The 16,421-nt window shown below is 37.5% G+C and overlaps 1 protein-coding gene across 19 annotated transcripts in view; it reads right to left on the reverse strand.

Moving 5' to 3' along the window:
- The window catches only part of LOC149474338 (protocadherin alpha-C2-like), a 371,807-nt gene that overhangs the window by 190,039 nt on the left and 165,347 nt on the right, over positions 1–16,421 (reverse strand). Inside the window, exon 1 of one of the 19 annotated variants that reach the window (XM_089660349.1) lies at positions 11,092–13,502. The exons of the other annotated variants lie outside the window; for them this stretch is intronic. Within the exon in view, the coding sequence (XP_089516475.1) occupies positions 11,092–13,440 (2,349 nt within the window). The 5' untranslated portion in view covers positions 13,441–13,502. Of the gene's footprint in view, positions 1–11,091; positions 13,503–16,421 lie in introns of those variants that run through there. 19 annotated transcript variants of the gene reach the window in all.

Raw genomic sequence — 16,421 nt, forward strand, 5'->3', positions numbered from 1 at the left:
GGTCATAGAAACATGTAGTCTAGGTGTCTAGGTGTATATTGAAAGATAAGGGATACATATAAAAAAATATAGACAAAAATAGGATGCATACCAATAAGAGTGAGGGAGGAGGTAAAAAAAGATGAAATATTATTTATAAAAATAACATATATTACAGTTGCAATTCAAACACAAAGGGCACCTGCTGGTTATTAGTTTCTATATATTATGCTCTTAGATTGTAAGCTCCAAGGAGCAGGGCCCTCCTAATCCTCTTGCATTGAACTGTATTGTTGCTGTATTGTCTCCCTTTATATTGTAAACTGAAAACTGTTATATAAATCCTGTATAATAATAATATGCAACAAATGATTAAACACTGACCTTATGAATAAGCATTTTCTTGTTTTAAATGCATGAAGGGTTTTATATTGATTATTAAATGTTTGCGCCTCTTGTGTTGTTAATAAGCCTTTGACAAGCAGCAGAGACCCAAGGTAAACTCAATTCAAGTCAATATATTCTCTTACTAATTAATTAACCACAATGGGATCTTTGATATTAATGGGTACATTGTCTTGCCACTAGGTTTTCATTTTATTGGTTACCCAGGATCTTGCCACAAGGTTTTCATGTCAGTGGTTATCCAGGATTAGACCTAGAGGAGATCAAGAGAGGGCTTAATCACCACTGTCTCCAAAGTGAGTGGGGACCCAATATGAGGGGCATCCCAAGCAGAGAGTTCCACTCTTGCATATTAATATAGAAAAACCTATAACAGGAATAGGTTGCATAGGAACTCTGGGACACCCAAGGTCCTCTCAAAGCAAAAATATTTGTTAATTGTGTGTAAACAGATAACTTGGGAGTTGTGTATTTTCAAGCATATGTACAGTGAAGCCATTCTAGGGTATCCTCTGGTGAAGTGAGTAAAAAATGCAGTTTGTCCTGATAGTGAACATAGCATATATAACATTCTTAGAGCAAAGCCTCCTCTTCAGGAAGGTTGACCAGCTATATATTGTTACAACACAGCCTGTTCCTTAGGTAGTCAACCTTGCCTTTGCTAATTTGACCCCCTGCTCCAGGCAGCAGTAATTGCGAGGGAATGACAAAACAGAGTCTTCCACTCTGCTGACCCACCTTTTGACCTCTGTGGTCCTGAGTTTGTGAATGTTTGTCCACATAATAATGAGGTCTATCTGAAAAGTGAATATATTCCCCATGAAATACAATGAGCAGTGCATATTAATATAGGAACCTTGGCCAGTGTGGGTTCCCAAGTCACTCTCTGATTCATCCTGCGTGAGGGAGATTGACAGACCAGATGTGTCAGGGCCAAAGGTTTCTGAAGAGAGGATAGAGCACGGTTCTCTGATTGTTCCTCTTGGAACACTTCAGGAGTGGAGGTAGGGGAGGAAGAAGTCTCAGGGTTGGGTGTGATCTTGATCTTGATCAGAGTGTACAGTTTTACTCATGTAGACCAGAGGCTTCTTTTTTTGGTGTCCAATCAAAAGAGTGTCCCCCATGGTGGAAAAAGTGGGAAGAGTAAAAGCATGTCTTATTGCAATGCAGGATCAGGCAGTATTGTGTGTGTACCAGAAATGAAGGAAGATTCATCTACTTACATGGACAGTCTTTTGAGGACAATGAGGTCCATATTTTGGACTGAGATTACAACTGGTTCACAAGAGGTGTAAGAGAGATTATCAATCTCAAACTGAATCAATCAACCTCAAAGGTGAAGATGGGCCCTAAATTCCATCTGCCATGCACCTAAAATGCCATTTTTACATCTCTACCCTGGCAATTTGACACTTTACACCATCATTCACATAACTTGACCAATTAACATCTGTCCCAGATTTTGTTGCATCATGGTGATTGGATTGTTTAATATTAATGTGATGGTTTCACAAACTTTCACACTCCCCATGTTGTTCTTGGACAATCAGGATTTGCATTGGCACATTCCATGGTGCTAGGATGTGCTCCACAAACTCATAAGAGTTGAAGAAGCAACCTGGATAAATAGTCCAGTTAAATGTGAATAATTACTAATAGACATGTAATTACCTGGATAAAAGAGAGCTTTCACAGACCAATAAGAAAGGGAACAAAAAGAAGAAAAGCAGGAACAAAGGTGTAGTGATGACTCTATTTCCAAAAATAGTGTTTTTAAATATATTTTCAGTTTTTTGAGCATCATTGCTAAATAAGAATTTACAAATTATTGTAGATAATTTGTAGATTTTTCTTCTTTTTTTGAGTCAAGTAAATATCACATATTTCATATTAATAATTTGTGTTTTCATATGCTGCCAGCATGTGGAGCTTTTAGCTTCTATTTACACATTGTCTAGGCTCTCCTTCTCTTCTTCAGTGAAAAATGCCTGTTGTTTACAGTAGTCAATATTTCAAGCCAAAAAAATATGTGAGCCAAGTGCTCACATAAACTATACTTACTAACAAGTGTTTTTTGATAAGACATTTACAATACAGCATCCAAACATATCTTGACTAAGCAGTGGCATGCCAAAAATGTAATTGTGATTTTTTTTGTCCTATCTTTCAGGGTTTTTACATGTGTAACTATGCAGCAGCAAAACAGCATTCTTAAAGTGAAGTTCCACCCAAAAGTGGAAGTTCTGCTTTAAGGCGTCCATCTCCACTCCTCTTTATGAAATAACCCTTCTATTTTTGAAGTGGAGCGGGTACCTGGTTTTGATAGATACCTGCTCCCACTTCCGTTTGGAACGCATAGGCAATCTGAGTGGAATTTCCCTCACCCCTCCCTCCTTGCAGTCTTCTGAGACATGTCACAGGTTACAGAAGACTGCGGGACCATGCACAAAGCGCAGTGCGGCTCACGCATGTGCAATGGGCACTTGTCTGTGAAACCCCAAGCTGTCACAGCTGGGTGCCCACAATTGAGATTCTGGCACTGGGGACAGAACACCAATGGAAAAAACAGCTTGGGTGAGCACATCGCTGGATCCTAGGAAAGGTGGATGTCTGTTTATTAAAAGTCAGGAGCTACAGTTTTTGTAGCTACAAAATAAAAACAAATTGGCGCTGGGAGAGGACCACACATATAAAAATCTATATATGGTTCCAAATAGTGGATAAAATGGAGGAAATAAAACAGAGGAAGTAAAAATACAATGATAATTAAATCAAAACTAGATAGCAATAAAGCAAAAAATGACAATAGAGATATAAAAATCCATAGTCCAGGAGTCCTAGGGAGATCCATGCTGCTGACACTTTCCCCCTAGCTGTCATTCAGAGCCATCCTGCCCTATCCGGTCTTCTGCCTATAAAGCACCAGAGTCACCGACAGCCAATCAGGTCTGAAAAAGAAGCAAGTGCTTCGAAATGTGTCACCTGACCTTGTTCCTGCCTTGCCATTGGTCAACAGCTGAGGTCCAGACTTCATTTGCGGTCCACGCTGGTTTTGGCGCCATTTTCAAAACTCTCTGCACTGCTGACTATTGATGGCTGCATCTCTGCTCATCCTGCATGACCAGGGCCCATCTACACATCACTGGCAGACTGAGGGCTTACCAAAGGCATTGTTTTACCATGCTTTAACACTTCTTACGTTTGTGAGTAGTTTTTACACTGCTTGTTACCAATACATTTTTAACCCTCTACACTGAGATTGGCGCCCCCTTCTGTCCAGTTTTTGTAGCTGTTGACTTTTATTTAACACAAATATGACTGGTACTCCTCTTTAAGGGCATGGTAAACATTCCTAACTGCACCCTATGTTTTCCCCCTTCATAAGATGTGCGTTTATCATATATTTCGTAGCAGTATTTTTTGCCCTGGAATCACAGTCTATAGCAAGGAAAATCTTCAAATTCATGTGTCAGCAGTTTCTGTTTGTGTTGAAACATGGGACAGGTTAATGTATAACATCTGTAGTGTGAAATTTAGCACTTCATGTGAAAAAACTACATATCCCGCATTTCCTGGGTCTTTCAGTCTAGTGCTCCTGCAAGTGAGAGCTACATGGTAATTAGATCTGACAGACACAATCAGGCAGAGCATTCACCAACACATGGAGAACACACCCTTACAGCACTTCCACATTTGTGATGCAACACAGAGGGGATAGCGAGGCATGCATTTGATACTGTATGACCCAGAACTGGAAGTTGTCCTGTCCCTTTAGTGCAAAGGCACAGGCTAACTGCAGCAATATATGGACATGGGGGGTGAATCAGCCATGACAATTTGCACCCAAAACATGAAAGCCCATAATTACAAGGTAAGGAAAAAAAAATAAAACAAGGAATATAGCTACACTAATAACTAGTAAAACTATGAAAACATTTGAAAGTTCAGAATGCCTTTAATTATGTTATAGAGGCACAACTGTTCTTTTGGGTGATGTGGATACCTCCTATATACCCTAGATTATAACATTTGCTTTGGGCCAGGGATTTTTCCCAGTTTTTAATAATTAAAAAATGTGCACAATTCGACAGAACCTTGTGTGCAGCTTCTGTTAATTCCTTTTTGCCATATTTTAAACAATGATACTGATATTTACAGACTGTGGGTGAGTCGGTTGATGACATCACAGTAGGTGGAATGGACACACCATGTCTTGCCGAATCTTTGAATGCTGTTTGTATATGTGCATTGAGATTTATTATATGTGAGTGCATTTGATTTATGTTAATAAATAAGGCATACTATTGACTCTTTTATGCTTTTTCCATGCCATTCTATCCTTGGGAGACCTGTAACCAAAATCAAAGGAGGATTGGGATAGCAGCGGCCTGTGTATGACAAAAAAAATACATTTGACCTACGTTATTGCAGTGGGGTCCATAGGACCAGGTGAGCAGATACCCATAAAGTGAGGTGAAGGGCACTTCTGTGTTATTGCAAGTGGAGAATGTGTTTTTTCTACTTCTGAATATGGAAGGATTGTCAAAGTGATCAGGAATCTCTCATGAAGATTGGATGTTGTATGGAACTCTAATATTGAACTTTTTTTTTTTTGACTATATATTTGTTCATTTGATGATCTCTGCACATGAAGATATATTATATGAGTATATACCATTTCTTATATTTATTTTGTATATATTTATATTTGTATATGTAGGAAGTGACATTTTTAGGGATATAGGAAATATGGGAAGCGCTTCACCTGTTTGATATTTGTTTTATATTTGTATAGTGTTAGTGATTGCTTGGAGCTGGGAGCTGCTTGCAATTATTATATGTGGATGGGTGATATATAGTCATTATTTTGCATTTATATTAAAGTTGGGGGGGTCACTTTAATTAAATTTTTTTTCATTTATATAATAAATAATAAAAAAACCCAGTGGTGACCAAATACCATCAAAAGAAAGCTTTATTTGTGTGAAAAAATGTATTACATTTCATTTGGGTACAGGGTTGCATGACCATGCAATTACCAGTTAAAGTAGTGCAGTGTTAAATAGCAAAAATGGCCTGGTCATGAATGGGGTAAAGACTTCAAGAGCTCAAATGGATAATTATGTAATTCTGCTAGTGGCTTCCTTAACTTTACTTATTGAACTGTATTAGGAGTTAATTGTTTCATTTTGTAAGATTCCTGAATGATGTTTAGTCATATTTTTTCTGGTGGAACCTATAAATAAAGAATGTAAAAAAAAAAAATAATAGCATAGCGTCACATCATTCACTAAGCTAACTGAATGTTCTTTTTGCAAAGGAATTTTAAATAAGCCTAGTAAAAATCTAAACACATGTACACATATTTATGGTCTACAGTTCCTGATCCATGGTCCACACTGCACAGTCTCTTACACAGTCTTTGAGGAAAAGTTGTTTTTTTGCAAGGCAGTATGATATGGACAGTCACTTTTTTACAAATAGAGAATTACCTTTTAAAGTAAACATGCTTTTCTACTTTAGTAAATCAATCCAACCAAAATAAATTGCAGTCATTCAGCACTGGAGAAGTTTACCTTATTAAAGATAACAGAACATCAGAACAGTCTTAAATTCAGCCCTTACTGGCATGGCGGAACAGAAACTACAATTGCCAAAACAAAGATTCTATGCCAAAGGTGACAAAGCAGATTTGACTGTAGCTAACAAATTAAATTGCTTTAGTCACTACCATCCTAATAAAATATAAAACAAGACACAGCCGATACTGGCAGTTTCGATACCGGCAGTTAAAAACATAGGTAGAAAGACCTGACTCCCCTTCACCCACTTTTGATTAAAAGCAAGTTGAGGCATTTTGTTTGCCAAATTATGTTTGCTACAGTTGTCCACTACATTTCTCAGTCTTTTGGAGGCATATGTAATTTCAATGGAGGCAATATCGGCTATAAAATCCCTTAAAATAGGCAAATGGCAAGGACCTGATGGTTTTTCTGCCTTCTTTTTTTAAAAAAAACTTAGTCAAGATGTTCAATAAGGTGTAAGCATCCAAATACTTCTCCTCTGACTTTTTGAAATACCATTATTATGGTCCCCAACCCAAATAAAGCTTTAGTTTAATTTTAGGCTGATATCACTTTTGAACAATGACCTATAAGTTTTAGCAAAAGCTTTAGCCAACAGACTTAACACTTATCTGGGAGACTTAATTCACATAGATTAAACTGGCTTCATACCAAAATGGCAGATTACCCATTTGCCCATCATCCTAAAGCAGATATACCGCTACAGGGTGGCTTGCCCCTGGAACACCGCTTCTGCTGCTGCTTCACAGTAGAAGCCGATCAATGGGTGCCGGGCAATGGATGAATGCTAGCAACCATTGATCTGCGAGGAGCATGACAGGACACAGCTCTGCCTAACAAGACAAAGCTGTGTCATGTCAACAGCATTCTGCTGAATTTTCCTTCCCCTGTAAAGCAGGGAATAAAATCCAGCACATTGACTAGTAAAAACACAATATAGTACACACAAAAACACTGGTTAGGCACACATCTAACTCTTTGATCACCCTAGATGTTTAACCCCTTCCCAGCCAGTGTCATTAATACAGTGACAGTGTATATTTTTGGCATTGTATTAGTGTCACGGGTTCCCAAAAAGTGTTTGTTAGTGCCAAATTGTCCACAGCAATATCACAGCCCCGCTATAAATCAATCGCCGCCATTACTAGTAAAATAAAAATACAGTATATATACCATGGCTTTTAGATGCTACAACTTTTGTGCAAACCAATCAATATACGCTTTTTGAGATTTCTTTTTACCAAAAATAGGTAGCAGAATACATATTGGCCAAAATTTATGAAGAAATTAGATTTTTAGAATTTTTTTATTGCATATGTTTTATAACAAAAAGTAAAAAATATTGATAGGGGATCCAAACAATAAAATCATACTGTTTTCTGATGGTATTACCTTAACCCATATCTCCTGACACCATGATTAACCACCTCAATACTGGGTACTTTTAACCCCTTCCTGCCCAGGCCAATTTTCAGCTTTCAGCGCTGTCGCACTTTCAATAACAATTGTACAGTCATGTAACACTGTACCCATACTAAATTTTTATCATTTTGCTCACACAAGTAGAAATTTATTTTGGTGGTATTTATTCACCACTGGGTTTTTTATTTTTTGCTAAATAAATGAAAACAGCCCAAAAATGTTTGTGTCTGTTATAAAATTTGCAAATACAGTAAATAATTGTTCTTTATAAATTTAGGCTAAACTACATTCTGATATATTTCTTTGCTGAAAATAACCCAAAGCAGTGGATATTATTTAATCTGTAGGAGAGTCCACAATATATAGTATATATCTGAAAATCAATCAGTTCTGATGTACTGATGGCCTATCTCATTTCTTGAGGCCCAAAAATGTCAGGACAGTACAGATATCCCCCAAATTACCCCTTTTTGGAAAGTAGACAGTCCAAAGTATTTAGTAAGAGGCATTGTGAGTTTTTTGAAGTTGCAATTTTTTGTCATTATTTTTTGGAAAATGAAGAAATTAAATTTTTTTTCCACAATGGTTTTTACATATTGTCACCAGTGCAGTACAGTGCCATAATATAACTGGTGTGGTGGTGATCAGGGACTCTGACTGGTGACAATATGAAAATAACTTTTTAAATTTTTTAAAATAATTTTTTTAACTTTTTTTATACACTGTTACTGTTACTACCATAGTAACATTGTACTACTCTGGGGAAGCGATACATTTTTTTTACACATTATGATTGCTTATAGCAATGAATTTCATTGCTATAAGCAAGTATTTTTCTGAATGAAATGTATTCATTTTTTTTTGTTGTGATTAGCTGTGATTGGCCACAGCTAAACACGTGTCACAGATGGGCTGTGATTGGCTGTACCATGTGATCACTGTGAACAATCACAGCTAGCAACACAATTGTACACAATGGATGGCATGAAAGGAAGCTATCCATTGTTTATAATTGTCATTTGACCTGCTGTGATTGTTCACAGTGGTCACATGGTACCAGCGGTACACTTATCAGTCATCAACTGTATCCATGACAGATCACGCGTGGTCCCGTGGGCGCGCAGAAGGCTCGATCTGGGAGGATGTCTTATGATGCCCACCCGGATCGATGAAAGAACTGGTTGAATTTTACTCCTTCTTAGACTTAAAATCAATCAGCTCAAATCTGTAGTGATGAATATGTCCTTATCTCAGCTCTCTATTCTGCTTTGAGAACAACTTTAGCTTCAAGTGGGCTACCCAATTATATACCTTGGCATAAATCTACTGCCCATGTATCATGCTTCCTACCAAGCCAATTATCCTTCTGTTTTCCATAAATTAAAACACTACCAAATTTCCTGGTTTGGAAAGCTAAATGTGGTTAAAATTACCCTTATTCCTAAACTTCAGCCACTTCTTAGTGTTATTAAATAAAGTTCCATGATTTATTTTCCATTATTTCCAAATTTGTGCAATCCAGAATGAACAGAGCCTATACTGTCACAACTTAAATGTTAGCCTGAGTATCCCACTATATCATAATACTATGAGGCAGCACACATTGCCCATCTATCACTCTTACATTCCAAACAGGAAGCCTCTATTTGGGTCATTTTGTGTGAGCTGACATGTGATCCTGTTTTAATTTCCTCTCTGCTCTGGCTAACCCCAATATAAGACCTCTGACAATACAGTCATGTTTAGCTCACTCTCTCAAACACTTGGACTCAATATGATATTCCAGAGGCCTCATTTCCCCACATTTATCCTTGTTAAATATAGTAAAATGTCCTCTATTTTCTCCTGGTATGTACTTGCCAACTATTTTACAGTTGGCTTTAGTAGGAAATAGAAGGAAAACTATATTCACTATAAATTCACAGCTGAAGGACTTAAGCCTTTTAAATACTTCCAGGAGCCTCATGATGCCCCCATACTGAACTGTGCCAGTATATAAAAAGACTACTACCTCCCCCCCCTCGGTTCTGATAACCTTCGAAAAGCAAGTGCTGCACTAACACCCTAGGCCTCATTTCTTCAATACTAACTTCCATCAGATGGATGTAACCCAAAAATGCATTACATTTTCTGATGAGAGGAGGAAGGAACTGGGAAAATCCCTATCTGAAGAAACTGGGGGGAAACTGCTACAGCAAATACCTCATTTAACATTTTAGCTATATAAAATTAATTTAAAGTCCTTTTTAATGGTACCTCATGCCCACTAGAGTTGCTAAATATGTACCCCAATACTCAATATTATCTTTTTGAACATGTGAAAAGGAAGGTATGCTTCATATTTGGTGGTCATGTCTGAAGGTCAGCAGACTCTGGATCCTGGTCTACATTTGGATATACACGGTACTGGGCTGTTAACTGTGCAAGGACCTGATTGGGGTACTATTGAATAAGCCTTCTGCAGATGTTCCACACTTAACAGCAAGATTGATCACTTTTATTTTTGATGCTACCAGACAATTGCCTATTCATGGAAATCACCTACACTAAACTTCTCCAAAGATCTTTCTTGACTAAATGGAACAATAGTAAATCATCTCATCTCTCTACCTAACCCAAGAGCACTAACTCTGTGAGCTACTCACATATTTCACCTGGTCTGTGGATTGGGGGGGTAATTTACACCTATATCTTCTATCCTTCCTCCCCTTTCCACCCCTTCCTATCCCTTTCCTTCAGTCTGTTTCTTCTGCAAAGCAGCTATGGGAAATTAAAACAGAAACAGCTATCCCCTGTGTTTCCTTACCATATTCATACCAGACAACTCAAATTAAAGATCTATAATGAATGAAAAGTCCGGTCAGAGTTACCACCCAGTTCAAATACTGTTGCTGGGTCTTGGGTCACTGATATGAGCACCCCAAAATATCATATATCCACAAATGTTTGCACACCAATGTAGTGAATCACAAAACAAATGCGTCACAAAATGGCTTCAGATGGATCCATCTGGCTCCACCCATCAATAAAGCCCCTCTAACATGCTTCATCCGTGTAGGACTTTGTGATAATTATTTTGTGATTCACTATGTTGTTGTGCAGTCCTGGTAAACATTTGAGGCTAAAAAAATCTAAAAAGTTACATTTGAATTGCACACATCACTAAGTATTTTTAAGGTATTTATATAGTGCTGACAATTTACACAGTGCTTTATATATTGTATATTCACATCCCGTGTTGTTACCTTTAAAAAGCTTATGATGCTTTCCACTCAAAAGAATGCATATTTTAGGGCCATATTTAATAAAAAATTATCTACTAGCATGTCTTTTGGAGTGTGAGAGGAAAATGGAGTACCCCGGAAACCCATGTAAGCACAGGGAGAACATATAAGCTCCATGCAGGTAGTGTCTTGGTTGGGACCCAAAACATACATAGCTTGTGTCCTTGAACACACTATTGGCACTTGTCAGACCACCTTTACAACTTGGCACATTTAAACAATATATTCATAAAATGTATTTCATCTTAAGTTAACCTTAATTCAAATTATTTTTTTCAAAATTAATTCCAACATTGTGGACAATCAATGGCCAAACAATACTGAGGATAAAACAAATAATACAAAGAGTTATAATCCAGAACTACTGACATAATGAAAGCATGTTCTGGTTCCACTGAGTTTTACATTTTTCTCACCTGGTTAAGGATCAACCCTTGTAGATTTTCAGTATTTTCATTTCCTGGAGACTGAGAAGAATTGGGAGTGAAAACAATCAAGTCATTCTTTGCATGGAGTGAATTTGAACACATTCTATACTGAGTGTGTTGGGAATACATCCAACTACCCCCAGTGTTGGAACAGATCTTATAATTTTCCTTCAGATCATTGACTTCATCTCTGTATTTCTGCCATCTTAACACAGTGAAGGCAATTAAAGTAATTATAAAAATACTTGATATTATGCAGATGGCAATAACCAAATAAACATTTGTTGTAGAAAACTCATCATTGGTGCTCTTTGAGTCATCATTATTAGTCATTTCCTCTCCAAATTCCACCAAGGAGATAATGATTTGGGTCACAGCAGTCATGATTGGTTCTCCATGGTCTTGAGCCACCACAGTTAGTCTGTATTCATCATTATCTGAATCTGTAAATGAACGTTTCAAACTAATATCGCCAGTTTGCTGAGATATAGTAAAGAGTGTTTTTCCTGACAAGTCTTTAAAATGATAAGATATCAAAGCATTGTATCCAGAATCTAAGTCCAATGCTCTCACTTTAGTCACAAGAAAACCAGGTTGTGCCAACCTTGGGGCTTTGACTGTCATAGTAGAAAAAAATGGGCTAAATGTAGGTGAGTTGTCATTAATATCAGTAATGAAAATATTTAATGTAAGGTTAGAAGTGAGAGGAGGTAAACCAGAATCAGTTGCCTTTATGTGACACTGGAAATAGGTGACCTTTTCATGGTCAAAAGAAATTAATGCAAACACTTTTCCATTTTCTGGATTGACGGTGATGTAAGAAGATATAGGGATCCCATCAATTGTACTGTCAGTGACAGAATACGTGATAAAGGAATTCTGTCCAATATCAGGGTCTGAGGCCGATGTTGTGTAGACATGGGATCCTGGTGGATTGTTTTCTTTAACAAAGATCGTATCAACAGGCTGTTGGAAACGGGGAGCATTATCATTCACATCACTTATTTCAACAATTATAGTTTTTGTTACAGAAAGAAATGGAGACCCTTCATCTCTTGCAGAAATTTTTACTTCATAAAAAGCTTTCTTCTCTCTATCCAGTGGTCCATTTACAGTGAGGGAAAAATCTCCCATAAAAGCTGGATTTATCTTGAAAGGCACAGGTTCAGAAATTACACAGTGAACTTTTCCATTTAATCCAGAATCTTTGTCTCGTATGCTTATAATTGCAACTGTTGTCCCTTGTGGAGAGTTCTCAGGAACAGGAACTGATAAAGACGTCACAGTCATCTCTGGAGAGTTGTCATTGACATCAACCACTGTCACAAGAACTTTACAATGGCCGATCATTGGGTGTTCACCATTATCAATAGCATCAACTTGAATTTCATACATTTTAACAGTTTCAAAGTCCAATTTGCTTTTTAATCTGATTTCTCCAGTACTTTTGTCTAAATTAAATACTCTCCTCACTTCTTCCTTCACTTGCTTGCCAAATTCATATGCAAGCTCTCCATTTTTTCCCTGATCCAAATCAGTGGCATTTAATTTGAACACTAATGATCCCTCAATAGCATTTTCCTCAATAGTGCACTGATAAAATGGCTGGCTAAAAGTAGGGGCATTATCATTAGCATCTTCCACAGTGATAACAATTTGGGTTGTGCCACTCAGTCTTGGCCGCCCATTATCATAGGCTGTAAGTGTCAGATTATGAACCGACTGCTTTTCTCTGTCTAGAGATTTCTTTAATACAAGCTCTAATGATCTGATTTGATTCATGTATTTTTGAAAATCTAAGGCAAAAAAATCACTTGCACTGAGTTCATAGCTTGTAATAGAATTTTTTCCAAGGTCAGGATCAACAGCTCCCTCTAGCAGAAAATGAGATCCTGTGGGTCTCAACTCTGATATCATTAAATTAGTAACACTGGATGAAAAAGATGGACTGTTATCATTGACATCTTCTATTTCAACATCTACACGATACATCTGTACAGGCTTATCTACAATAACCTGCAGATTAATAATACAGTAGGGTATATCTGGACACAGCAGCTCTCTGTCTATTGATTCTTTTACAAACAAGATTCCATTCTGCAGATTTACCTGGAAGTATTCTTTATCATCTACAGAGACAATATGCAACATTCTTGAATTAATCTCACCAATCTCCAGTCCCAAATCCTGAGCAATTCTTCCAACAAAGGTTCCGTGTGTAGATTCCTCTGGGATGATATAATGCAGCTGACTCAGGATCACATCCCAGGACATTTGAAGCAATAAGAAATTGACCAATATGCTCCTTGCATTGTTATCCCCTTTTTGACAGAACATTTCTTAAAACCTTCAAGGTTGATTTCAATAATTCCTTTTGCAAAAAAGGCATCCACGAAGGCTTAGAATTAACAACGCAGGAAAACAATCTATCATGGTCAAAATTTCCAAGCAAGATCTTCAGCAGCAGCAATGAGAGAGATGAATATTTGTTTCAGCCAGATGCTATATATTGGTGTAGAATGCCATCTAGTGTTGAAACAAGACATTTCAACCAGTTCAAATTACTGGTTCTGTGAGTATGAATATTTGAGACTTCTGCCTAATTCTTAACAAAAATGTGTTTTAAGTAAAGCTTATAAAATAATTACCTAATATGATTTATTGTATAGTAAATATACTGTATTATAATGGATGTCCAAAGTAGAAAGTATGTACTATGAATAAATACAACAAATTATAACATATAATTGTCAAGTTTGTCATAAAAAATATTGCATTCCTTGATTTGAACTTGCTGAATTTTTTTAGAAATAATAATAATAATAATAGAGTTTTGCTAAAAAGGACAAGGCTGCAGAAGATATGCAGTGAAGATCAGACAGAAGAGTAAAAAAGCTTAATAGAAATTCAAGAATTCATGTAACATGGTCTTTCTCAGTATACTGTATACCTGGTATTGCATGTACTGTATATAGGCACCTAAGTAATATGAAGCACCCTAGAACAACTTGTGTTATTGTGGAGTCCAACAATTCATCAGCCTTTCATAAGAAAACTAGAAAAGCTACAATTTCTGGGGAAATTGTGTGAAGTGTTCTTGCCTCCACCAGTAGTCTACAACTGGAGTGGGCGGAATAACTGGGTGGAGTGGCTTGTCACTCTGCTGCCTGCTCACACACCTGGGTTCCTATGGCAACTCACTCTACAGCAAGGGCAGAGAAGAGCGGTTAAAAACAAACTGCTCCAACTTGCTCACTTCACTGGCAGTTGCCATCTTCAAACGGTTGTAGTTGCAAAATTATAAATCCTACACCGAAGAGCTTTATAATGGGAGAATCACAAGACCCAGACCTAAATTTTGTTGCATAGTATGTCTCTGAAATATTAAAAATGAAGGCACAGTTGCAGTTTAGAAATTGCCTTTCAAATGTGAGGTGGCTAGAGTGGAGTTTCAATGAATGTCAATGGGCGGCGTGAGTTGCAAACAAATGGTCATATTGTGAAAACTATGAGGACTATGGCTTAGCCGTGGACATTTTAAGTGGCAGCAGGGATAGCCAAATGTTTTGATATAAGATTTGTGTAGGTGGGCTTGAAAATGAGGGAGTGATGGCAGTTTAGAAATCATGTCCTGATTTTCCAGCTCACACTCTAGCTTTTGTCAGCTCCCACTCTAGTTTTGAACATTCCGCCATTCATTCCTATGGGACCAATTTCACCCAAAAAACGCCGATAGTTTGTGACCCATTCGGCGAAACGTTCCACAAAGTAATAGCACACCAATGGGGAGCAATCTTCACATTTTGGTATATTACTGTCTATGTAGTGTAAAAACTGTGGGAGGAGTTAGGGTGGTAAATTTGGCTATAATAATAAGAATATATATGTGAGATAACAGTAAGTGGTCTTGCCATGCAAGAACACTTAACAAGATGCCAATTAAATTTCCAGCAGTACTCATAGAACCCCTTGCCTCTAAACTAAGACAAGAACCATCATTTTCGGGCATTAAATGCCATGACACTGAACATAAAATTAGTCTGTTTGTGGACAATATTATTTTAATGGTTACTAAACCGTCTCAATCACTTCCAGCTATACGTAACATACTCAACCTATACACAGAGGTTTCCTACTATAAGCTAAACAAAAATAAATCTGTGATCCTAAATCTGTACACACCATCGGTCACTTGTCAGCTCTTTGTTAAAAAATGGCCATTCATTTGGACTAACCTTTCAATCCTGTATCTAGGGATTAATTTAACTCCCTCAACCAACTGATTTTTTAATCTAAACCATAAAGCGTTTCTCCCAGCTCTACCCGGAGAACTTAACTGTCCTCAAACCTTCGGCCTATCTAAAATGGGACGGATTTCAGCCCTAAAAATGTTTATCCTACCTAAATTACTCTACATATTTCGAACCCTACCTATTCCTGTACCCCACCATGTTCTTCCACACTGTACAGAAACATTTTTCCCAATTTATCCGGGAATCCAAATGACCCAGATGTGCCACTAACCTACTAATATCGACCACTCAGTAGAGGAGGAGAGGACCTTCCACATCTCCACTCATACTATGAAGCCACACTCCTAGACCAGATTTACTTCTGGTGGAATCCTACGACCAAAAAAATATGGCCTGCCATGGAACCCCTAGTTTTCCACCCTCTCACACCACAGAATATCCTTGCTTAGATCAATTGATTGTTCTCATCTGTCATTTACCCACCCCTGCATCAAAGCTTCCCTTGAAGCCTGGACTAGTATATTATCCTACCCCTTTCCAGAATCCAGATCAATTCCGACCCCTATTCATGTCCTACACTTATGGATACCCTACATCAATTTAACTCTCTGGGAAAAATATGGAGTCCATTTGATAACGGACTTTTATTCAACCAACAAACTAAACTCGTTTCAAGATCTCCAACACAAATTCTCCCTTCCTGCCTCCGGATACTTCACCTACATTAGAATCATCCATTGCATTCAAACTAAAAAGATTCCATCTAAAACTACCCTCCCAACCCCTTTATTTCAATACCTCAATTACACTAAATACCCGGATAGAGGTATATCCACATTTTACTCCCAAATTATTGCGTTCCAATTTAACCTATGAACGACATCCTTACGAAAATGGGAATTACAACTCTCCCAAACTTTCTCAGACCAAACATGGCAGAAAACCTTCACCCTCACATATAAAGCCTCGAACTGTAATACACATTGGGAATCTTATCTGAAACTCCTGCATCAATGGTACTTGAAACCCGATAGACTAGCAAAAATGTATCCCTCCTGCTCTCCG

This window comes from Staurois parvus, unplaced genomic scaffold (genome assembly GCF_062004578.1).
Source record: "Staurois parvus isolate SC_StPar_1 unplaced genomic scaffold, SC_StPar_1.0 ptg000006l, whole genome shotgun sequence".
In the NCBI taxonomy this organism is placed as follows: domain Eukaryota; kingdom Metazoa; phylum Chordata; class Amphibia; order Anura; family Ranidae; genus Staurois; species Staurois parvus.